At 39.9% G+C, this 24,355-nt stretch overlaps 1 protein-coding gene across 1 annotated transcript in view; it reads left to right on the top strand.

Moving 5' to 3' along the window:
* The window catches only part of LAPTM4B (lysosomal protein transmembrane 4 beta), a 69,201-nt gene that overhangs the window by 26,133 nt on the left and 18,713 nt on the right, over window positions 1-24,355 (top strand). Inside the window, exons 2-6 of the mRNA XM_057532136.1 lie at window positions 2,015-2,126; window positions 14,441-14,514; window positions 14,878-15,000; window positions 19,230-19,328; window positions 23,992-24,087. Of these exons, the coding sequence (XP_057388119.1) occupies window positions 2,015-2,126; window positions 14,441-14,514; window positions 14,878-15,000; window positions 19,230-19,328; window positions 23,992-24,087 (504 nt within the window). The remainder of the gene's footprint in view (window positions 1-2,014; window positions 2,127-14,440; window positions 14,515-14,877; window positions 15,001-19,229; window positions 19,329-23,991; window positions 24,088-24,355) is intronic.

Here is a 24,355-nt window from a genome sequence, read left to right as displayed (position 1 = left end):
GACCCAACACAGCCAAAAATAAATTAATTAATTAATCAAAAAAAAAGTTTTAACCACAAGCTTGTGGTATCTATTTAAATTAGTAATATATGCGTATGCTCTGGAAAATTGCCATTCTCATTATTATAACTTCAAAACGCAATCAGACCATATTAGACAGTTTGGAAAATAGAGGAAGAAAAAAAGGTCATTCCAAATTCTACCACAATCAAAAAAACAACCACTTGGGATTGCCATTTCAAAATGGATTCTAGAGTGGGTATTTTGTAAAAGGAATAACCTGACTCCCCATTTGAACCTCTTCTGTAAGTAGGTATTTCCGAATATGATTTTTATAGTAGGAAATGCCTTTAGTTACTGTTGTTAGTAAAAGAATTTTCTCTATATAAAAGATGAAGGTTATTCATCTTTCTCTCAGTTTTGACAAGAGTGAAACATAGAGCTCTATCACAAGTTTCTCAGCTTAGAGCAAAGGAGAAATAACAACGCAGTCTCAGCCGAGCCTCACCAAACTCTAGAAAACCTGCCCCCCACACCTCTAGCCCCGTCACAGTTGGTCCATGTGTCTATAAGCAGCACGGGCAGTTAGGAAGAGTAAAGGAAATAGAAATGCAGCAGTGGAATTGTCACTTGGTTGGATGTAAGGGAAAAGGAAGACGGGAAGCCCGAAGATAATCAGGTTTTGAGGAAGAACAGGAGACTTTAAGAGATTAGGTTTTGGAACTGATATTCCTGGATCCCAATCCTGTTTCTACAGTTTGTTATTTGCTTGATCTTGGGCCGCGTTCTTAACCCCTGAGCCTCAGTTTTCTCATTTACAAAACAGGGATAATTTGGCACCTACTTCATTAGGTTATTGGAGGGCTTAAGAGAGAAATTCCACATAAAGCACTTAGTGCAGTGCCTGCGTGTTTTCCACTTTTAATTATTAATGGCGATGCTGTTTTGTAAGATAGAGAACAGGAAAGGAGGAGCAGAGGTGGGAGGTGTTAAGGAAGATGGTTTCCGCTTTGACGGGCTGAGTTTGAAGTTCCCGAGAGAAATATATTCAGCCGCTTCTAGGAGACAGAAATGGGGGCCTGGGATAGAAAGCGGCTCGCCTGTGCTCCTGCAGAAGTAAGGGTCTGCCACTAAGTAGCTTTGCACTCATTCTCCGGCACTGCTTCCTGGATGGGCTCAAAGTTCTTATTGTTTGAACCTGTGAAAAATGTTTGGTCGCCTGAACAAACTCGTTCGCGTGTGCGTGGCTAGCTGGAGAGTTTTTCCAACCACTGGCGTCAGCGCTGCCGCATGTTTGTTCACTGCTCTAGGGTGCCCGGCCCAGGGCACAGTGAGGTGAAAGCCAACTGCACACCAAGCCATGTGCCCTTGGCTGCATGAATGGGCTGGCAGTGTCTCTGCCTCAGAAATGTTTGCCTGGGGCTTCCCTGGTGGCGCAGTGGTTAAGAATCCGCCTGCCAATGCAGGGGACATGGGTTCGAGCCCTGGTCCGGGAAGATCCCACATGCTGCGGAGCAACTAAGCCCGTGCACCACAACTACTGAGCCTGTGCTCTAGAGCCTGCGAGCCACAACTACTGAGCCCGCGAGCCACAACTACTGAGCCCGCGTGCCACAACTACTGAGCCTGCGCTCTAGAGCCTGTGAGCCACAACCACTGAGCCCACGAGCCACAACTACTGAGCCCGTGAGGCACAACTACTGAAGCCCGCGCTCCTAGAGCTCATACTCCACAACAAGAGAAGCCACCGCAATGAGAAGCCCACGCACCGCAACGAAGAGTAGCCCCCGCTCGCCGCAGCTAGAGAAAGCCTGCGCGCAGCACCGAAGACCCAAAGCAGCCATAAATAAATAAATTTCTTTTTAAAAAAGGAAATGTTTGCCTGCTCCCTCAGTGGGTGGGGCTTCGTGTTGAAAGGCCACCAGCTGTTGAAGTTAAACTCCATGTGGTCAATGTAATGTTCTATTATAAGGACCATATACTGGGGTTACTTACATGTTTTTCTTTCTTGCAGATCATCAATGCCGTGGTACTGCTGATTCTGTTGAGTGCCCTGGCTGATCCAGATCAGTATCACTTTTCAAGTTCTGAACTCGGAGGTGACTTTGAGTTCATGGACGATGCCAGTAAGTACATCAGACAACTATTGTAGATATTTTGGTATTTTCAAGGGCAGGGAATCCAGCTGCCAGTTCTTCCTATTCAATTACAAATATTGATTCATGGGCCCATTTGAACTGATACTTAACTCTCTTCCCATCATTACAAGTCAGAACAACAAATATTCATGTGCTACTTGTATTCTGCCTCTGTTCTAAGTGTAAGAGTCTCATTAAAATTTCTTTAGTCTTTCTTTTTTTCATCTTAATGTTAACTTAGCCATTTTTTTAAATTGTTTCTTTGCCATAATATTTTTACACTGGGCCTTCTGGCCTTTTTGGGAGGAGAGGGAGTCAATGGCAGGAAGGAAGGGTCAAATGATATTACATGTCTTATTGTGTCTTCTATTATGTTTCAGTATTTACCGTTCTTCTAGGAGGTGATCATTCTCCATTCTAGAAATCCTTTTGATGATTATTTTGTTGCTTTTTCCAGATAAATAGAAATATACACAGGGATGTGGATGTGTGGGGTATGCAGAAAGGAGGCTAGGCCCCCAGCTCTAAGATCATGGAAACCTAAACATCATATAACTGAAGTCAGGCTGTGTCCATGCTAACTGAAAGGGGCAGTACTGTGCACAGTCCCAAACAAAAGGTCACGCAAATTTATTTTTCATTGGCTTCGCAGAGCTTTCAGTGCATTAAAAAAAAAAAAAAAAGTGTCTGGAACAAAGTGAGTAAGGTGGAGAGGGGCTGAAGATGCAGTTTTAGGGAATGACTAGGAGCATTCAACAGACATGGTGAGACTTGTGAAATTTATTCTCGGAGTGAGAAAACCATTCAGTGGTTTTCAGTAATTCCACGGTTATGAACTGATATGTGTTTTCAGAAGATCCCTTTTGTTGCTGAGTAGAGGATGCATTTAGGGGACTGGGTGTGTGAGTACAAAGGCCTGGAGACTGGTTTGGGGGGTGTTTCTCTGCGATCCAGGCTACACTGGGGATGGGGAAGAGGGTGGGTTTGGAGGTGGGATTGACAGAACTTCCTGGTATGGGCAGTGAGGGAAAGGGAGGAATCAAAGATGACTCCTACTTTTCAACTTGAGTATATATGGTCTGCATCCTTACTGGGGCTTGCGACGGTCCAGCCACCGCAGGGGGTCTTCCAGGTCCCGACGGAGAGGGGTAAGGGACTGAATAGCCCCGGGAATATGGGATCAGAAGGACCAAGACACCTGATGGTTGCAAGGCGCTTCATTTAGAATTTACTGAATCTTATATAGACAGAAGAGGAAGTCATTATTAGACAATAATCCCATAGAATTGCTTACCATCTCAGTTCAGTCACCACCATGGACGTCAGCAAGTTTGCAACGACCATCCTTGAACATTATCTTCCCTCAACCAGGCGCACACAGCCCCCAGCCATAAGGAACAACCAGGACTCTTCAGTTCCCTGAGGTCTCCTGGCTTTAGATAGCTTTGCTAATCTCTTTTACATTCCTCAGGCCTGGAACAAAGAGTGCATTCCAAGTCAAGGGTAAGGGCTTTGCTTTCTGTGAGAGACATACTGTCTCCTCCAGGAGTTACCTCCAGCTAAGACTGCATGCCTCCCACAGGGTGAGAGAGTCTAGGGTCAGGAGATGGGAACACACCTTGGAGAAAACTCAACTGATTTAAGTGGCTTAGCATAGTTGTTAGGAGTGTGGCTCTGAAGCCAGAGACCGTAGTTTGAAACCTGACCCTGCCATGTGTGAAATGTGATAACATTGGGCTAGTTACTGATGTTTGTGTGGCTTAGTTTCCCCCTCTGAATATAGGGGTGATCGTAGTATCTACCTCGTGGGATTGTTGTGATTAAATATGTTAGTGTATGAAAAATGTTTCGAATGGGGTGTGGCCCATAATAAGGGCTCAATGTATTTCACTGTTTTACTAACTGTTCTTACTTAGATATATTAAAGTGGAGAGATTAAAAAGGTAGTTTGATATGTGAACCAGACATCTGGGCCGAGGTAAATTTGAGGACATAAGCTTCAAAATGGTATTTACATTAGGGAGATAGTAAAGACTTTTCCTGAAGGAGCCCTGACATTAGAGGTCAGGAGGAGGAGCCTGAGAAAAGCTGGAAGTGAAGTAAATGCAAAGCCAGGAGATGCTTTATGTCCATCATCTCCTACCACCATTGCTTCTAGTAGATATCATGGCATTATATCATCCTGGGGTTTGGGACCTTGTCAGACTGAGACGTGACTTCTGCTGTAACACTGCTCATTCTCTCTGTTCTGAATAACCCTGTTACCCTGATGAATTCCTCCAGAAAGATAATGAATTCCATTAATATTAAATTAATATCTCTCTGCCTTCCTTCCCCTGAGTTAAAAGACTATATAATCTATAAATACAGTGATTGACATTTAAAAATAAGTTATCTTTCACTGTTTCCAGTAGCAGGATTCCCTTTCTAAGTAATTGAGGTTAGCAAAGAAGTTTTAAATGATTCAGATACAGTTGTATCTGAATCAAATAGTCACACTGCCTGCCTTTTTCTAATTGCTGGAGATTAAGCTGGGTGGTGACCTGTCTGACAGTATAGGCTTAATTTACCTGACTTCAAAGGCTTGCTGGTACTCAAGACTTTACAATAGTAATTGTTTTGTAATGACCTGGATATTAATTCCAGTGCATTTGCAGTTTCTCTGATATTTCATATATTTGAAAGAAGTGAATGAATAGTTTGTAATTACTTTTAGGACTATCTATTGATCATTTAAATTGCATGGTTAAAAAGATACAGAAGGATGAATATTCATTCACGTGAGTGAATCTTTTTTTAACTTTCCTCTTACATTTTCCTTTCGTATGTTTTGATCTCTTTTTAAAAAGAACTTTGTAGGTCAAAGATCATCATGGCTGACAAACCTTTCTATATTTAACATACATGAGGATACAACTAAATAGTCCTTGAAATGGGTACAGTCAATTGCTTTGAATTGTGCTTGAAAATTATGGTATATAACAATTTTTTTGTTTTTTTTTTTTTTTTTGCGGCTTGCGGGATTTTAGTTCCCTGACCAGGGATAGAACCCACGCCCTCGGCAGTGAAAGCACGGAGCCCTAACCACTGGGCCTCCAGGGAATTTCCGGTATATAGAAGTTTTAAGTTGATATCTTTTTGGAATGGTGGTAGTCATCTCAAGATTTTATCCAGAAGGACAGAGCAGGAGTGTATCTCACTTTTCCATGTGATCTTTTCCTAAAATGATCTGGTAGAAGAAAGTCAGATCCCTATGATTTATACTAAAATGGGGCATATAGGAGAATCCACTGGGATAAAGAAAAAAATATAAAGAGTTCTCTTTTTAAAAACACCTATCTCTTCAACATTTGTATTTTTACATATTTTATATACAAAAATTTGTAGTATATATTTATAATTTACAAATAAACATATTTATGTAATCAAAAATTGACTATGCTAGGAAAGACTGGGAACTGTCATAGATTGGAGGAAACAAAGGAGATACAACTACATGCAGTACAAGACCCTGGATTAGATTCTGGAACGGAAAAAGGACATGAGGGGGCAAAGAGAAACAGGTAAAATTCAAATAAGTAGACTTCATGAAATTTTATTTGTGAAATTGTAATGGACTGGCAGGGAACTGTCACAGGAAGTGTCAGAGCCAAACATAATGCCAAACAGATCATCCAAATTAAGTTCTGATTCATTTTGCAGCAAAATTGTCTTTCAAGCCAAACTTACTTTATTCACCTGCCCTGGGGAGGAAATGGCCATAAAAATAATGAAGAATTTGTTTACTGTATATAGGAACCTGGTTTAGGATAAAAACACTACTACATTTATTGGAGAAAGGATGGTCTTTATAGTCAGTGGTTCTGGGTGAAATCAAGAAGAGAAAAACAGATACTTCATCAAAGAAGGTATCCATATGACCAATAAGCACATGAAAATATTCTCCACATTATTAGTTGTAAAAGAAATGTAAATTACAAGCACAGTAGTGAATCACTCCACCCCTTCAAAATGGCAACATGAACAGAACTGACAATGCCACCTGTTGATACGGCTTTGGAACCACTGGATTTCTCAAGCTACAGCTGGGAGTGTCAATCGTTCAACCACTTTGGGAAAACTAAAGCTATATAGATGTACATCCACCCTATGACCCGGCAGTTTCACTCCTAAGTATGTACCCTACAGTAATGAATGCTTGTGTCCATCATTAGCCATGTATAAAAATGGCCACGGTCGCTTTATTCGTAATAGCCAAAAACTGGAAATAATCCAGATTTCCACCAGTGGTAGAATGGACAGAAGTGAAGAGATGAAACAATCCAAACAAAATGGGTGCTGGAGATTCATCATACTTCTGTGTATGTTTGAAAGTTTTGGTAATACAAACTAAGAAATAGAAGGGAAAAGAAGAGCGGCTGAGGCCTTCCACATGGCTCTTGGCACCACATTGGGAAAGGCCCAGGCTGCCTACCTGCTGTCTGTTCACATACCCTCAAACCAGCCGGGCACTTGGTCTGCAGAGCTTGTCCACTTGTGCGTGACATGCCAATGTCTTGAGGAAATAGACATACATATGCAACAGCCGGGAGAGCGGAGTCACAGGAAGCATCTTGGCCCTTTATTTTCATCCCTCTACCCTCCCGTCCTTCCATCCTGTCATCTCTTTAGCTTTTTTTCTTTTTTCTTTTTTTTTTTAGTATTTATTTATTTGGCTGCGCCAGGTCTTTGTCGTGGCGTGTGGGCTCTTTTAGTTGCGGCAGGCGGGATCTAGTTCCCTGACCAGGGATCGAACCCGGGCCCCCTGCGTTGGGAGCACAGAGTCTTAATCCCTGGACCACCAGGGAAGTCCCATCTCTTTATCTTTTAAAAAAGTCACATGGCTCAAAAGGTTATATATTCTACACCTTGACTACATCTTATTTTTTTTACAAGGATAATTCAATGAATATTTATTTTCAAGATCTTTTTACAAAGATGGAGGTGTAAGAAGACCACTAGGGACGGTGAAGTAATTTGCTTAATCAAGACCAGCTGTTACCATCCCTCGATCTGAAGGAGAGATGGGAGGCAGTGGCTACTAGAGCTGGGAATGAGAGTCATACAGAGTTGAACTCCTTATAAGGAGCAAGGCTACCTTTTTGGTCCAGGGCCAACCCGAGGCAGCCTCACAGCAGGGGGCAGCCTCTTCCTCTCTGTCCCTTGTGTGGACTCCTCATTGAGTGAACTCAACTAACTGCCACAGGGTAAGGGAGTCCTGCTGATGGCCCATACCGGTGTGCCTGCTAGGGCAGATAACTGGATGGTGAGAGTGGGTTTGGAAAGACAAACGGAAGACATCTGGTAGAATCATTCACCTCCTTATCCGGATGTTCCACTTAACCAAACTTGGTGGACATCTCCCCGCTTTGCCTACAAGAAAACCGTTTAAAAAAAAAAACACTCTACTAAATGTCTTTTTTAAAATTAGATACATTAAGCCTGTAGAATTCCTTACTTGTTTGAGTTTGCCAGCGACTGAGCAGGAACTAAACTAGCACAGGTGTCCAGTGCTGCTTCTCTGATGATGCATTTTGTTGTTGTTTGCACTTCAGTGGTTTTGAAATTAGGATGTGATTTACAATTTAACATAGATTTAGTATTAGGATCATTTTTTTTTTTTTTTTACTTCAAATCTTTATTTTGAAAAAATTCAAACCTTTCAGAAAAGTTCCCTATACAGTGAACACCTATCTTGCTTTTTTCATTAACAATAATTTGGAGTTCCTCATTCTTTATAGGGTTACCTCTTATTAAATATTGAATAAGTGTAAAACAACGTTTATAAAATAAGCTGAGTAATTGTACTGTAAGTACTTGTGCAGCCACAACTTGATTTGAGGAATTGAATTTTACCTTAACTTTCGAAAGAGCCCCTCTGATCTTGGAGATAGCTGCCACTCTTCTGAACTGTTTATCATTCCTTTGCTTTTCTGTATAAACTTACCACGTATATTTGTATCACTGAGTGATCTATCGTTTTAAGCTTCACGTGCTTGAACTTTATATTGTGGATTCACACAGTATGCCTTCTTCTGAGACTTGCTTTTTCAACTTTACTGTGTCAATGAAAAAATTATTCAGATGCTTGATAAAGATGGTAAGGAAGACTTTATTCAAGATTGTCTACTGTAGTGGGGGCCTTGCAGTAGGGGAGAAAAACTGAGCTCAATTCCCCCTCCAAAAAGGACAAGTGGGGATTATAGCCAAGGAGCAGGGTGGAGGTCAACGGATGGAAAATCACTAAGAGGAAACATCAAGGCTAGGGGGGTTCTTGCTAGATAACGCAACAGGACTCTTGCTAAAGGCAGACCAGGGTGATATGCTATTGAGGGTGAAAAATAAGGAATTTGACCAGATATCAGAGTGATTGTATACCAAGAGTGAGGTATACTAACTCCGTAGGATTCTTGCCAAAACTTGACTAAATGGGCCAAGGATAGAGCCTAAGGTGTTTGGTCAGAAGAGAGAGTCTTTGTTATGTGTCTGTGTCTAGTTGGGAAAACCTGTATGCGTCCAGCACCCAGTTGCAAGGGAATCTGGGAAATTTAGATTTTAGCTTTCTAGCCTCTGAAGAACAGGAAGGCACGTTAGAGGGTAGGAATGAAAGCTTGGTGCCAATTCACCACCTCTCCTGCCAATATGTGTAGTATATGGTAGGGCTAACCCTACCTTCTTTGTCAGAAATCTTCTAATTATTCTTGCTTATTTTTTTCTTCTGTGCTTGAGCACCACATGTCCAGTTGTCAGGAAATACTGCTGTGTATCTCTGACTGTTAAATTTGTTGATTAGCTTAGGGAGAAGTAACATCTTTACATGTTGTATTTTGTACATCTTTTTTTTTTAAACGACTTTATTGCGCTATACTTTGTATGCTGTAAAACTTACCCGTTTTAAATGTACAACTTCATGATTTTTAGTAAGTTTATAGAGATGTGAAATCTTTAAAAAGTCTAATTAAAACTTACGCCTTTCCAATTGCGCAAGTCTTCTTTAGTGTCCATCAGTAATGTTTCCAAAATTGTTCCAAATAGATCATGCATATTTTTTATTAAATTTATTTATTTCCTTCTCTTAAGGTCTAGTCACACATCTTGGTTCCCCAGTGACCATAATTACAAAAAATGTAAATGCTCCTTATTGGTTTTCCTATTTTTTAAAAAAAATTTATTTATTTATGTATGTATGTATGTATGTATGTTTGGCTGCGTTGGGTCTTTGTTGCTGCACGCGGGCTTTCTCTAGCTGCGGCGAGCGGGGGCTACTCTTCATTGCGGTGCGCGGGCTTCTCATTGCAGTGTCTTCTCTCGTTGCAGAGCACGGGCTCTAGGTGCGTGGGCTTCAGTAGTTGTGGTGCGTGGGCTTCAGTAGTTGTGGTGCGCGGGCTTCAGTAGATTTGGCGCACGGGCTTCAGTAGATTTGGCGCACGGGCTTCAGTAGATTTGGCACGCGGGCTCAGTAGTTGTGGCTCGCGGATTCTAGAGCACAGGCTCAGCAGTTGTGATGCACGGGCTTAGTTGCTCCGTGGCATGTGGGATCTTCCTGGACCAGGGCTTGAACACGTGTCCCCTGCATTGGCAGGCGGATTCTTAACCACTGCGCCACCAGGGAAGTCCAGGTTTTTCTGTTTTTATATAAGCAACCTCTGAGACTTAATTATGTCGGTATAAATTTCTCAATATGAGAATAGCTGGCAGGAGCTAATTTCCTTATCTTAGAAAGTGAGGAGTTAACAGAGATTCTCTGAACTTGACATTTTCCGTATATTACTTAACTAACTAATCCTTTGTAACTTATAGTTTAAATCTTAACACCTGACAACATGTATGAACCTTGAAAATATTATTCTAAATGAGATAAGCCAGACACAGAAGGCCGCATATTGTATGATTCCATTTATATGAAATGTACAGGATAGGCAAATCTAAAGAGATGGAAAGTACGTTAATGGTTGCCAGGGGCTGGAGGGCGGGGTGGGGAAAGGGGAGTGACTTCTAAGGATATAGAGGGGGTTTTTTTGGGAGAATGAAAATATTCTGGAATTAGTGGTGATGGCTGTGCAACTTTGTGACTAAAAAACCCACTGAATTATATATATGCTTTTTTAAAGGGTGCATTTTATAGAATGTGAATTATATCTTAATACAAAAAATTTATGAGGGGAAAAAAAGACCCAGCCCAAATAACCACATCCTCCCATAAATTCTTTTTTGTTCCTCTTGGCTGAAAATATTGTCCCCTCTGAACTCCCCTAGCTTGTCATCTGTTATCTGCTATTGAATTCTTCCATCCCTTCCTAGTAGACACTAAGCATCTGAGAGCAAAGATTATGTCCTCTTAATCTCTGCAGCCTCACATTTTTATCCCATGTTACACACCTATTTAGTATTCATGAAATAAGTTTTGGGTTTAAGAATAAAGTTGTAAATTAGCAAGTTACAAGAAACCCCTCTTCTATCTGAATTTACTTCAATAAAAAGTTATAAACAATTGCCACACAAATAACAAAGTATATTAGAGCTTTTCTTCTGTTTTAGGGGAATAAAATTAGTGCCTTATGCTTATTCTTCCCCAAGCTTTCAACCTCAGAACGTGAGGCCCCATTGGAGGGACTTACCTGGGTTTTGTGTTTACCCCCGCAGGGGTTGAGGGCTTTTGTGTTTTGCTCTCAGTAGCTCATATTGTTGCTGTGAATTCATCTGAAAATAGTTCTCCTAGACTTAATGGTGAAACTATACCCCAAATACTGTTTGTTTTCATGAGCCAAAAATATGGCCGAAAATTGAGCCATAAGAATGACTTATGACTAGGCAAGTATGATGTAGGAGCACAAATCAGGTGCTAGTTATCTATCTAGCTACCAGTTTTATGGGAAGGACACAAACCCAAGAAATGTTAAGGAAGAGTAGAATTAGAAATAGATTATTTTAACAAAGGCATTTCAGGGAACTCCTTTATATGCCTATTCTATTTCAATGATTAATTGACTAAGTATCAGGAAATGCTTTCTAATTATGCCTTTGTGGCCTGTGGTATAGCTTTTCTTTGGAAACTTTTCAAATTAGAACTGAGTCATTAAGCCAGGAATGTAATTTAGGAAACAACTTGCCAGCTGTGTGCTCTGACTTTGGTTGGTGGAGCTACAGTGCAAAGAATAAGTAAAGGATATTCCTGTCACTGACCAGTACTTTACTGATTGTAAAAATCCCTATATTGTTAGTAGGACCAGTTACTCATTTGCCTGTTGACATAATCGTAAAAGAAATGAATTTTAATTCCTCAGAGTAACTCTCATGTTTACCATGGTATGCTACACACTACTTCAGAGGAGCTGACTTGTGCTCTAGACTGCTAGGAGATACAAGGTTCATTAACCTGTTTTATCTTCTCTGCTCTGTGTTTTTATTTGATTTACGCTTTGATCCTACCTAAGCTATTTGACATGCTTGTGATATATTCAGTCTGTTCAGTGTGCTTGGTGTAGTCATTTATAGGAATAGAATTTTGAAAATTTCCTCATCTCAAATTAACATTTTTTCTGTGGTGTTTCATTGTGAGTGGTGATAGGATACTTTATGACTTTCATTTTATTTGTGCCTTTTAAATTTCTCCTGAGTTTTATATTCTTTGAAAAAGATGGAAATTTAAAAAATTTTAATGATTATGTGAGATTTAGTTCTGGAGTGGTTTTCTTTTTTTTTCCAGAGTAGGACATAAAATTATTAAAGATTTTAGTTTTATTCTGTATTAATATTTTATATTAATAAAGATTTTATTGATATGCCTAATATTAATATAAAAGATAATTTATATAAATTTTATTATAACATAAATATTAATATAACCATTATATTTTTATTTTTAAATAAAGCCTTGGCTTTGTTTGTTTGCTTGTTTATCTATCTGTCTGTCTCTCTATTTCTCTTAAGATCTATGAAGGAGTCAAAGAGTATCCTGTAATGGGCTAGCTTTTATAAAACTAATGTTTTCTCATTATAAAATAGGCTTGTACAGAATTTGGAAACCGTCAAAGTAAGACAAAGAAGAAAATAATAAACTTTTGCCTGAGTTCAAATTTTAGAGATTACTACAAGTTCTGATAGGCTTTGCACATAATAAAGGATGTCCAGCTCCTTTTAGGGACGCTCTCTGGTTTCCCAGGACTTTGAGCTCCCCTACTGCATTTGCTTTACCTCCTTCACAGCTGGGTAGCATGGTGGCTAAGAGCATTGCCTCTGGAGTTAGACATCTGGGGTAGAATAGCTCATCCACCACTTGCTAGCTGGGCAACCTTGGGCATGTTACTTGCCTGGCAAAAATACTGTGAGGCATACATGGAATGTCCTTGTTGGTACCTCTTCCCTCATAATAAGGGAAGGTGAGTTCATTTAGCATTAAAATTATAAAGTAAACTACAGAATACATACGTATCCTGAGAGAAATCATGCTCTTTTAAGTACTGACTAGTATTAATTGTCTCTTGATTCTCTTATAACCTTCTCTTTTTTTTGAGAATCAAATTTTTACTCCTTTAGTAAAAGTCATCAGCTTTATTATAAAGGTACTGCATTAAATCTAGAGACTATTTCAAGGAAGCTTCATTTTTTTTAAGGTGGCTAATGGTCTTTGTTGATATATATACATCTGACACAGAAAGTACTTTGACCTTATGATTCTGTTTGTAAACCTGCTTAAAATATCCTCTCATCTCTGAAGCTGAGGATATAGTGTGGGTGGCTCTAGAACTGGAATGCTTTCCTTTGGAGAAATACCTGTAGCAAGTGGCAGTCTCGGTTGGTTCATTTGGTCAGTATTTAAAGCTTAAGTAGAAGCAGCATAGTATAGTAGAGCGAGCCAAAGATTTGAGTCATAAGAGCTGGATTAGTCATAGTTTAGCCTTTTGATGCAGATGCTGTCTCAGCAAATTACATAACCTCTGAGCCCTGGTTTCATAATCCATTAACCGGGCACAGTAACATCTACCTCAGAGTAATGAAGACTCAATGAGGTATCTGTGAAAATGCCTTGGAAACTGTCAGCACTATACAGATACTTTACTGCAAGAGTTTTTGTACTCTCTTAGCCTGATTATAACCCTACACGTTACCTTCAGAAACCCAGGTATACTGTACTTCTAATCAGAATCTCCTAAAGTTATGGTAACATGACCTCTTGAATAAGTCTTCAGTTTGTACCTACTGTGAAACAGGCTTTGTACTAGAGCTGCTCTGTTCAACAAAGATAAGATGCAAGCACACAAGTAATTTTAAATTTCTTAGTAGCCTCATTTAAAAAGGTAACAACAAACAGGTGATTAACTTTAATAATGTATTTAACTCAGTATATCCCAAATATTATTTCAGCTTGTAATCAGTATAAAAATCATTAATGGGATTTTTTTTTTTTTTGATACTAAGTCCTTGAACTGTGGAGTACATTTCAGTCTTACGGCACATGTCAGTGCAGATTGACCACAGTACAAGTGCTCAGCGCCCACATGTGGCATCTGTCACCTTCTCAGTGTTGAGGTTGCAGTAGAGAACGAGACACAGCAGCTCCTTTTCCTCAGGAAGTTTCCTCTAGCAGAGACAGTACACGAATAAGCAAGATAATAGTGAAACATGCTGTAAAGAAAATACAGCAGTCACGTGGGCATGACCGGGAGGGTCACATTAGCTAGGATGGCCAGGGGAGATCTTGGAGGTGTTGAGCTGAATGATTAGAAAGGCGGAGCCAATCATGTGAAAATATGAGCGACATTACTTCTGTTCAGTGGGAACTGCAAATGTGAGGAGGCCCTGGCATGGGATGATTTGGCTGTGTTTAGTGAACTGAATGGTGTGGCTGGATTACAGTGAGTAAGAAAGTGTGGGATGAGATGAGAGGAGATTGGAGAGGTTGGCAGGCTCTAGACTAAACAAGAGACATAAAGGTCCTGATAAGAAAAAGAATACCTCATTTCTTATATATATAATTCAGTGGACCAGAAGACCAAACTTTTAAATACATATACATAGATATATTTATAGATATATTTAATACAGACCTATGTGTGATTTAGGGAGAAAATCTTATAGGCACTTTGCTTCCATTAACAATCATCGACTCACACTCCAAAGGAACTCTGGTGGTTAACTTAGTATAAAGTTCCTGTCTATAATTGGTTTATAAACAAAATGCCTTTGAGGAGTGACTTTAAAATATGTTAAAACAGTGGAGCTACTACTGATTTTCTTTCTTTTTTTAAAAAACTTTTTTGCAGACATGTGCATTGCTATCGCAATTTCTCTTCTCATGATCCTGATCTGTGCAATGGCTACTTATGGAGCGTACAAGGTAAGCAGCTTAGAAATAAGGTCCTGGGCCTTTTCTTTGGTCCCTTACACATGTAATCTGTGCAGCTATCTGTAAGAAGTAAGGAATGATTGTTCTCAGTTTCCTGTAAGAATCTTTAAAAGTTTAAATCTCTTGCTAATGTTACGTGGAAAACCAATGTTACAGTCTCAGAAGTGTTCACTGAGGCTTGTTGGTTGACTGCTTTTGTTTGGTTTAGCAAGTGGCCATCGTGACCTGCTTTAATGAATTTCTACTCCTCCGTTTCCCTTCAGATTAAGAAAAGATTTCTCTGAATTTAAAAACATAATGTTTTGTAATAGTGAACATATTAAATGTTAACATCCTGTCCTGTCTTATGTTTAGCAACACGCGGCCTGGATCATCCCATTCTTCTGTTACCAGATCTTTGATTTTGCCCTGAACGCCTTGGTTGCAGTCACTGTGCTTGTTTATCCAAACTCCATCCAGGAATACATACGACAGCTGGTACGTGACCTTTATAATTACTATGTCTCGGGACTTCCTTGGTGGCACAGTGGTTAAGAGTCTGCCTGCCAATGCAGGGGACACGGGTTCGAGCCCTGGTCTGGGAAGATCCCACATGCCACAGAGCAACTAGGCCCGTGAGCCACAACTACTGAGCCTGTGCTCTAGAGTCGTAAGCCACAGCTGCTGAGACCGCATGCCATGGCTGCTGAAGCCCACGTGCCGGGAGCCCATGCTCCGCAACAAGAGAGGCCACCGCGATGAGAGGCCCGCGCACCGCAACAAAGAGTAGCCCCCGCTCGCAACGAAAGAAAAGCCCGTGCACAGCAATGGAGACCCAATGCAGCCAAAAAATAAAATAAATAAATTTATAAAAAAATAATAATAATAATAATTACTATGTCTCTTCGTGAGGGAGACCTGGTTAAGATAGAAATATAAAAGATGTAGAGATAAACATACACATACTAATTTGTGGTGTTTTAACTTGCATCTGAGTTACTGATTAGAGATTTTTGAATAAAGTTAAGATTTTTTTATCTCTTAGAATGCTTTTTGGGAAAACATAACCCCCTGAGGTAGATGAGTCGGTGATGATGGTATTAGAGGTGCCTACCTAATTTACAAGCTGCTTACTAATTGTCTTATTTTTGTAAAATGCAATTTGCTCAATTATCAGCAGAGGATAGCCTTTTGCCTCTGCTGTGTATGGGAAAAGTGGAACTCTCCTATGTACTGTTTCCCAGACTTATTTGACCATAGAACCCCTTTCTTCTTCAAACTTCTTTTTTTTTTTTTTTAATTAATTAATTAATTTATTTATTTTTGGCTGAGTTGGGTCTTCGTCGCTGCGCGCGGGCTTTGTCTAGTTGTGGCGAGCGGGGACTACTCTTTGTTGCGGTGCATGGGTTTCTCATTGCGGTGGCTTCTCTTGTCGCGGAGCACGGGCTCTAAGCATGCGGGCTTCAGTAGTTGTGGCGAGCGGGCTCTAGAGCGCAGGCTCAGTAGTTGTGACGCACGGGCTTAGTTGCTCCGCGGCATGTGGGATCTTCTCAGACCAGGGCTCGAACCCGTGTCCCCTGCATAAGCAGGCGGATTCTTAACCACTGCGCCACCAGGGAATCCCCAAACTTCTTTCTGGTGCTGGTTTTCTACAATATTAAATGTCCTTTGTGACCATATGAGTGAATATTGGTGGCTGTCTATTAAGAAGCTCATGGAGGGTGTGAGATTAGAATACTTCTGTGCCTTCACATTTTTTAATCTTTGTGTTTTAAATTATGTACCTTAAAATGTAATTTCTTCAAAATCTTAGAATGCTTTAAGTGGAGAGAATAGAATGTTCAGTCTTTGGTTTTCATAGTAGTTTCTGAGGACTTCCCTGGTGGCGCAGTGGTTAAGAATCCGCCTGCCAATGCAGGAGACACGGGTTCGAGCCCTGGTCCAGGAAGATTCCACATGCCGCAGAGCAGCTAAGCCCGTGCGCCACAACTACTGAGCCTGTGCTCTAGAGCCTGCGAGCCACAACTACTGAGCCCACGTGCCACAACTACTGAAGCCCGCGCGCATAGAGCCCGTGCTCCGCAACAAATGAAGCCACCACAATGAGAAGCCCACATACCACCACAAAGAGTAGCCCCCGCTTGCCACAACTAGAGAAAAAGCCCCTGCGCAGCAACGAAGACCCAATGCAGCGAAAAATAAATAAATAAATTAATTAATTAAAAAAATATTTCCTTTAAAAAGAAAATAGTAGTTTCTGAGCATGGGGGAAGGAACAGGGTTTTTCTGAGATGGAGCTACAGACTGGGGGTTTGATGTGATAATGGAGGTCAAGAAGTTCAGTGGAAAAGAGGGATGGAGGGGATGGAGCCGAAAAGAGGGATGGAGGGATTGGAGCCAGGGAGGAAGTGTGGCCCCAGGAGTTTGTGATCTTTTGGCAGTCTGCCCAGGTCACGTGACTAGTACTCAACAGACCTAGTATGAAAAGCCTCCAGTGTGTTGCTCCTCAAAAGTATTAGGTTGTCATTGCTGTAAGAAATAGCTTCTTTTTGTTTCTTAGAAGCAGATCTATGTTTTCGTAGAGTGTAGTGTCAAGAAAACTTTGGTGTTATTTCCCATGTGCTAATTTTATGTATTATCTCTTGTGATAACAGCTAAGTGTTTCTGCATGAGGGGGTTTATGTGCGATGAACAGGTTGTAGAACTACCTCTGTCTTTAAGGACTTGAATTTTACTCTGTAATAATGATCTGGCACTGAGCTCCTAAAATCATCCTGGAATTGTGGAGGAAACATGATCTCGACAGAGCCCGTCACGTCGGGGGGCTGGGAGAGGGTGGTATGGAGTGAGGGGACACCAAGGCAAGTCACATGACAGTCCTGACTACCTGAAGAGTATATTGTGTGCTGCATCCCATGTATTTGGAGATTGATAAGGAGGAGAAAGGCTAATGTGCAGGCCAGCGTTTAGAACACTCAGGATACTACCAAGACTTCCTGTTCCACCCGCATTGTTCAGTCACTCTGTACCCAGTTGTAAAGTCATAATATTGGTGGTGCTCACAATAATCCTCATATCAGTTTAAAAGCTCACTATCTACTTTTATTTATAATTATAAACCACATAATACAACTAGGCATCTTCTGCACGTTCGACTTGAAGATCAGTCTGGGCTGGAAGAGTGAGGCCTGCAGGTTATCACAGCGCCTAAGAGACGGCACTGAAAGGGGACATTAAATTTCCACTGATATTGCCTCTCCTGTTGACAAGTTGAGATACACAGTGAATCTGGGGAGGCTTGTCTGAGAAGGCTGCTAGAGAGCGCCACTTAATCCTAGTGCCGTTTCTTTTTATGTGGAGTCTTATAAAACACAGTTAAAATAAGTTATGTATGTGTTTTTATAGGTCTTAACTGGATGTAGAAACCACGTTCACTTTTCTGGGGGAAAGATCTTTGTGGAAAGGCTCATATATTTCCACTGTAATAGCGGTTGTTTTTTTTTTTTTTCCCATATTCCTGGAAACAATATGATTTTGTGTTGGTCTTGTAAATAACATCAGTTTGTTTTATTTTTGCCCTTTGAGATCAGTACTACAGACAGCCTTTTTAGGCTCCAAGGGCAGGGGCCAGTTTGACGTGCTGATCACAAAAAGTGACTTAGATTTTATTACTTAGGTGTTTTGCCAGCGTGAAAGGAGACTCTGAAAGCCAGTAGCTGAGGCTCAACCTGGGGAGGAGAAGCCAAGCACATGAGTCACGAGTTTTCTCCTTTGTTATGTCTGGGAACACTGCTCATGTGGGATCCAAACACATAGTAGTGGGTGATGAGGAGAGATGAAGGGTGACTGCACACGGGGCTGCCTTCTATGCACGCTGTGTAAGCCGTTTACAATGAGAGCTTCGATCAGTGCTGAGCACGAGACTCACGCTGACATCCTGTCATTCCCGTGACCCATAGTAGCAGATTTCAGTCCTCCTAAAAGGGTTTCTTTTGACCTGGTAGTTAATCATTACGGTCAGATGGTAGGACTTGTGTTTTTTGTTTTTTGTTTTTTTTTTAATTCAAGTACAGTTGATTTACAATGTTGTGTTCATTTCTGCTGTACAGCCAAGTGATTGTTATACATGTATATACATATTCTTTTTCATACTCTTTTTCGATTATTATCACAGGATATTGAATATAGTTCCCTGTGCTATACAGTAGGACCTTGTTTATCCATTCTATATAATAGTTTTGATTTTTTTTTAATGCTGTAAATACCTACTAATATAAAGGTTCTGCTCTTTGAGAAGTAGCATCAGCAAAAATGCTGTATATTAAGAAGGCACTATTTTAATAGGGTTCTCCCCCTTGCCCTACACAAGCCCATTAGAATGGTCCAGAATTTGCAGAAAATCCAAATTTTGAGGTGTTGTAAAGACCACTGACTTCTAACTTTCTATATGGTTGGAGGGCAGAGTTAGGTCTTTACGTCTCATGAATCTTCCACTGAATTTTCTCTTTGAGAGTTGCTGCCTCAATTAAGAACAGGCTAGCCTCTCCCCATCACACTGTTTATAGCTTTTTCATTAGTAGAGGTAGACTAGAAATGTTGTAGTGTCCTTAAATAATAACTATCTGCTTTAATTAATTGTTTTCTGATAAGCACATCTGGTTAATGCTTATGGAATAGAATCCTGGATCATTAATGAGATTTGCTAATGAGGTACTTTTCTTTTGTAGCCTCCTGATTTTCCTTACAAAGATGATATCATGTCAGTGAATCCTACCTGTTTGGTCCTTATTATTCTTCTGTTTATCAGCATTATCTTGACTTTTAAGGTAAGCATGAAGATTTTACTTATGGTCTAAATATTATTAAATGTATTCATGAATGCTAAAGAAGTAAGCAAACTTCCGTTAGTTTGTGACCTTGTTTTAGATTTCTGAACTGCTTTTTGAATTCCTCACAATTCTCTTCCTTCTCTTATCTATATGAGAGAGATAGACACTAACCAGACTTCCACAGGGCAACCCAGGGTTCTTCTAAAATCTATTTGGATGGAAATAAATTAATATAATGTTGTACATTTATGTGGTGTGTATTAAGTACCATAGCATCCATTACAAGTTCTGTATACATTCTTTTGTAATTTGTGGGGTTTTTCCCTAAATATTTATTTATTTATTTATTTATTATATTTGGTTGCAACAGGCGGGCTCCTTAGTTGCGGCTCGCCTGGCTCCTTAGTTGCAGCAGGCGGGCTCCTTAGTTGTGGCATGCGAACTCTTAGTTGCGGCATGCATGTGGGATCTAGTGTCCTGACCAGGGATCAAACCCGGGCCCCCTGCATTGGGAGCGTGGAGTCTCAACCACTGCTCCACCAGGGAAGTCCCTGTAATTTGTTTTTAAAAATGTAATCGATTTTGAACATTATTCTGTAACAGTCTATTATGAATTTATCATTTTTATAAATTAGTTATTGTCGGACATTGAGATAGTTCCTACTTTTTCACTTATAAATAGTAAGGCAATGAGTATATTAAATTAAATACATCTTTTGTATAGTTACACATTTATTTTCTCAAGATCTATTTCTTGAAATTAGAGGGTATGCGTAATTTGAAGGGTTTTGATAGTTTGTCAGATTGATCTCCCCTAAAGTTGAATGCCTTAACACTCCCATCCGCCACGTTTCCCTCACCCTCATCCGTCGAGTGCTATTTTTCATCTTTGTAAACCTAATAATAAAAACATCATCATAATTTGTGCTTGTGTGCTAGTAATAAGTAGAAAATTCTCAAGTTAGACCTTGAACTTTTTAATTCTTAACATCTTTCGTTGTCTTTATTTTGGCATAAAATTACCGAATTCTTTAAAAACCAAGCCTTGGTGAGTTTTGAAGAAGCTGCATTTAGGGAGAAAAGTCATTTTAAATGGTAATGTGTTGAAGAGGAGTAGAAAGAAAATGATTCATTGAAAGTCACTGAGGTCTGCATTGCCCTCCATACAACATACTCTGCATGGCTTGTTACTGCATGTGTAGCTTGGTGGTCCAGGATTTGGGTGAATTTTATACACGGATGTTGAGGCTTCCTGCCCCTGCAGCTCCTACCTCAACACCCCAACTTCCTGGCTTCTCGGTCAGACCACCAGCTGTGTGGAGAGTGGGCAGAGCCACTGGCAAAAGGCTTCAGACCCTCAAATCCCACTCACCGCAGTTTGCCACTCAAGGGTAGACTCCCCTTTAGCTTCTGCCTGTTTTGGGCCCTTCAGCCCTGCCTTCAAATAGAGTCTGTGTGTCTGTGTGTGTCTATTCCAGATTTTATCATTTTTACCCGGAAAGAAGGTTAGTCTGACCAAGCTACCCTGTGCCATTACCCAGAAGCTGGAACCTTCCACTGCTCTCAAAAAAGGCATTTTAACTGTGTAGGCATTTACATCTCTATTGGAAATGCTTACTTGAGATTTTGAGTCAGAGGACCTAGATCTACCTTGTGTCACTGCCATATAGCTATGTGACCAGAGCCTTGGTTTCTTCATTTACTAAATAACAGTAATAGCTAAGAAAACATTGTGAAGGGTGACTGTGAGGTTAATTGAGCTAATGGATGGGAAGATGCATCATTCATTTATTTATTCAGTAAATATTTACTGATGGTCTCCTGTGTGCCAGGCCGTGTTGTAGCTGCTAGGGTTTGGTGGTGAATAAGAAAAATCCCTGCCCTGTCTGTGGTGCTTTTGTCAACTGCAAACTATATTATTTATCATAATGATCTAATAAAAGGCATCATGTAGATTGTTCACAGCACTGTCTCCAACCTGTGCGTAATGTGTTAATATTTCATTATTTATGTATCTATCTCTACTAACCAGATTCCATTTCCTTGAGAACATAGACCCTGCCTTCATTTTTCTATCCCTCGTGGAGACTCAGTAATTATTAGTTTAAACAAATATGAACACATGTATGTGTTGCAGTTTCACATACCAGTTTACCTGATTAGTAGCTCTCACAACCTAAATTCACTGTTACTCTTTAATAAGTTTTATCACTAGTGGTTCCCCAGGAACCCAGATCACAACATGTGTCAGTTTTGCTCTGTCCTTAGTTGGTAAAGGGAACAACGCTTACCACCTAGCTCTTCAAGTAGATGACGGATGTACTCTTGTCAGTGCAAGTCTATTTGGGAAATATACCAAATATTTAATTTATTCAAGATTACAGAAATGTCAAATAGGAAATAAGGTCATTGAAATAAGTTATTGGTCATTGAAATAAGCTTAGAGACGACAGGCCAGGTTTTTCTCCCATCAGAGTGTTTAGTGAGTGAGCGCTCCTGGCGTTGCAGGGGGCATTCAAGAATGCTGGCTGGGCGTACAGGGCCCCAGACACTGGGTATTTCCCCTTCGCAGTTTAACCTTCAGTTATAGATTTGTCATTTTGGAGACCTCACGTCGGAAAGAGTTCTTGTCTTAAAAGAACCTTCTGTTCACTGCTAAAATAATGGATGACTGGTTAGTCTTCTTACATAGTACACAACAGAATATATCCAAGCATTCCTTTTTTATTTGTATTAAAATTCTCAATGAGTCCAGCGTTTTTTTGTTTGTTTTTTTAATAGAGAAGCAAGAGCGTTGTTGAGTAAACTTAAGATTTGAGTAAATTCAACATATTGCTCAAGAAAAATGCCCTTTCCATCTCTTTCTCATTGTTGATCTCTGGTTTCAGATTATTGCCATTCAGAAAACACTTTACTAAAATAGCATTATGCATTTTCGTATTAACATTATCACAGAAAGTCTCACTGTAGGAAATAATCAGCAAGTATGAATGCAGCTAAAGACAGCATTCTGAGTACACAACAGAGCATTTACCTCACTCTTCTGAAAAGTGTTGACAAGCACTCCTTTTGTTGTTAAATGTCTTCTTTTTTTATAAAACAACTTTGAGATATAATTCGCATACCATAAAGTTCTCCCATTTAAGTGTACAATCTAGTGGTTTTTAGTATATTCACGGAGTTGTATAAACACAGCTCTGTGGTTAAACAATGTAATTTTAGAACACTTTTACTATATGACATTTGCCCTTACCCCCATCCCCTGGTAACCACTAATCTATTTTCTGTCTCTCTGGATTTGCCCCTTCTGGACATTTCATATAAATGGCATCATATAATATGTGGTCCTTTGTGACTGGTTTCTTTGACATTTCCAAGGTTCATCCATGCCGTAGCACGTTATCAGAACTTCCTTTTTATTGCTGAATTATATTCCATTGTATGAATATACCATACAATGGAATATTTTGTTTGTCTATCCAGTCCTAAGTTGACAGACATTTGGATTGTTTTTACTCTTTTGCTATTACAAATAATGTTGGTGTGAACATTTGTGCACAAGTTTTTGTGTGGACATATGTTTTCATTTCTCTTGGGTATATACCTTGGAGTGGAGTCACCGGGTCACATTTAACTGTTTGTTTATTTGTTTGTTTGTTTATTTATGGCTGCGTTGGGTCTTCATTTGTGGTGCAGTGGCTTCTCTTGTTGCGGAGCATGGGCTCTAGGCCCATGGGCTCTAGAGCGCAGGCTCAGTAGTTGTGGCACACGGGCTTAGTTGCTCCGCGGCATGTGGGATCTTCCTAGACCAGGGATCAAACCCGTGTCCCCTGCATTGGCAGGCGGATTCTTAGCCACTGCGCCACCAAGGAAGTCCCCACATTTAACTGTTTAACTTTTTGAGGGACTTCCAGACTGTTTTGTAAAGCAACACCGTTTTACATTCCCACCAGCAATGTAGGAGGGCTCCGTTTTTTCCACATGTTTAACCTTTTAATCAAAGAATTTCAAAGCTAGAAAGGGGCTTTGAAATATTTTGTTTTAATCTGATTACACATGATTGGAATGAAAGTACAAAGACTTCGTATTTTAAACATCTCCCATGAGCTCATGCTTTATTTCCAGCATGTCTTTAGTCTGGACCTTAATTTTAATTATCTTCTGTGGATATTTCATTGTGAAAATGGAAATGTTTTAGTGAATTGTACTGATCACAGAGCAAATTAATGTGATGTGAACCTTTTTTAAAAAAAAAGTTGACTTGTATTATAAAATTATATATAATGATATAGAATAACGATCCGAAAGATCCAGAGTTAAAGTGTGATGAGAATCGGCTAACGAATTGATTGTTCTTTCGGGGCAGTAAATGTTTGCAGTGATTGCTCCTTTCAACTTCCTTTTCTTGGAAATTCTCTTTCTCCTTTCAGCCCCACCCTTCCCCATCACCTTCTGCGTAGTAAGGCTACAGTATCACCCTTGGCCAGAAAGCTACTATATCCAACATTTGTAATTTTAAAGGCTTTTTGGTTTAGTAGAGTTAATGTGTGTTTAAAATTTGTATAAATGAACATTTTGCAATATAGCTTTATCCATGATGATATTGTAAATTGTCTGAACTTTGAAAATTAAATCTCTAACAATCACTACTTACTTACAGGGTTACTTGATTAGCTGTGTTTGGAACTGCTACCGATACATCAATGGCAGGAACTCCTCCGACGTCCTGGTTTATGTTACCAGCAATGACACTACGGTAGGTGTGATGTCACTTCACGTGGAGATCTCCACACATCCACTATATGATGGCTTCTAAATACTTCTAGTGTTTGCTGCTTTTTTACTGTTGTTGAAACATATTCATGAGCTGCTGAGTCATCAAAGGATTCATAGTTGAATGAAATGTGTTTTGTTTTCCTTACAGGACATTAAAATCTAGTTGGCTCAACTCTGGTTCGTTTAAAAAAATATTACAAATAGATAATATATGTGCCACTCCACATTTATGTATCTTTTTTTTTTGG

Source organism: Balaenoptera acutorostrata, chromosome 17 (assembly GCF_949987535.1).
Source record: "Balaenoptera acutorostrata chromosome 17, mBalAcu1.1, whole genome shotgun sequence".
Classification (NCBI taxonomy): Eukaryota; Metazoa; Chordata; class Mammalia; order Artiodactyla; family Balaenopteridae; genus Balaenoptera; species Balaenoptera acutorostrata.
The sequence above is the reverse complement of the archived record's forward strand: the minus strand, read 5'-3'. Positions and strand labels throughout refer to the sequence as shown.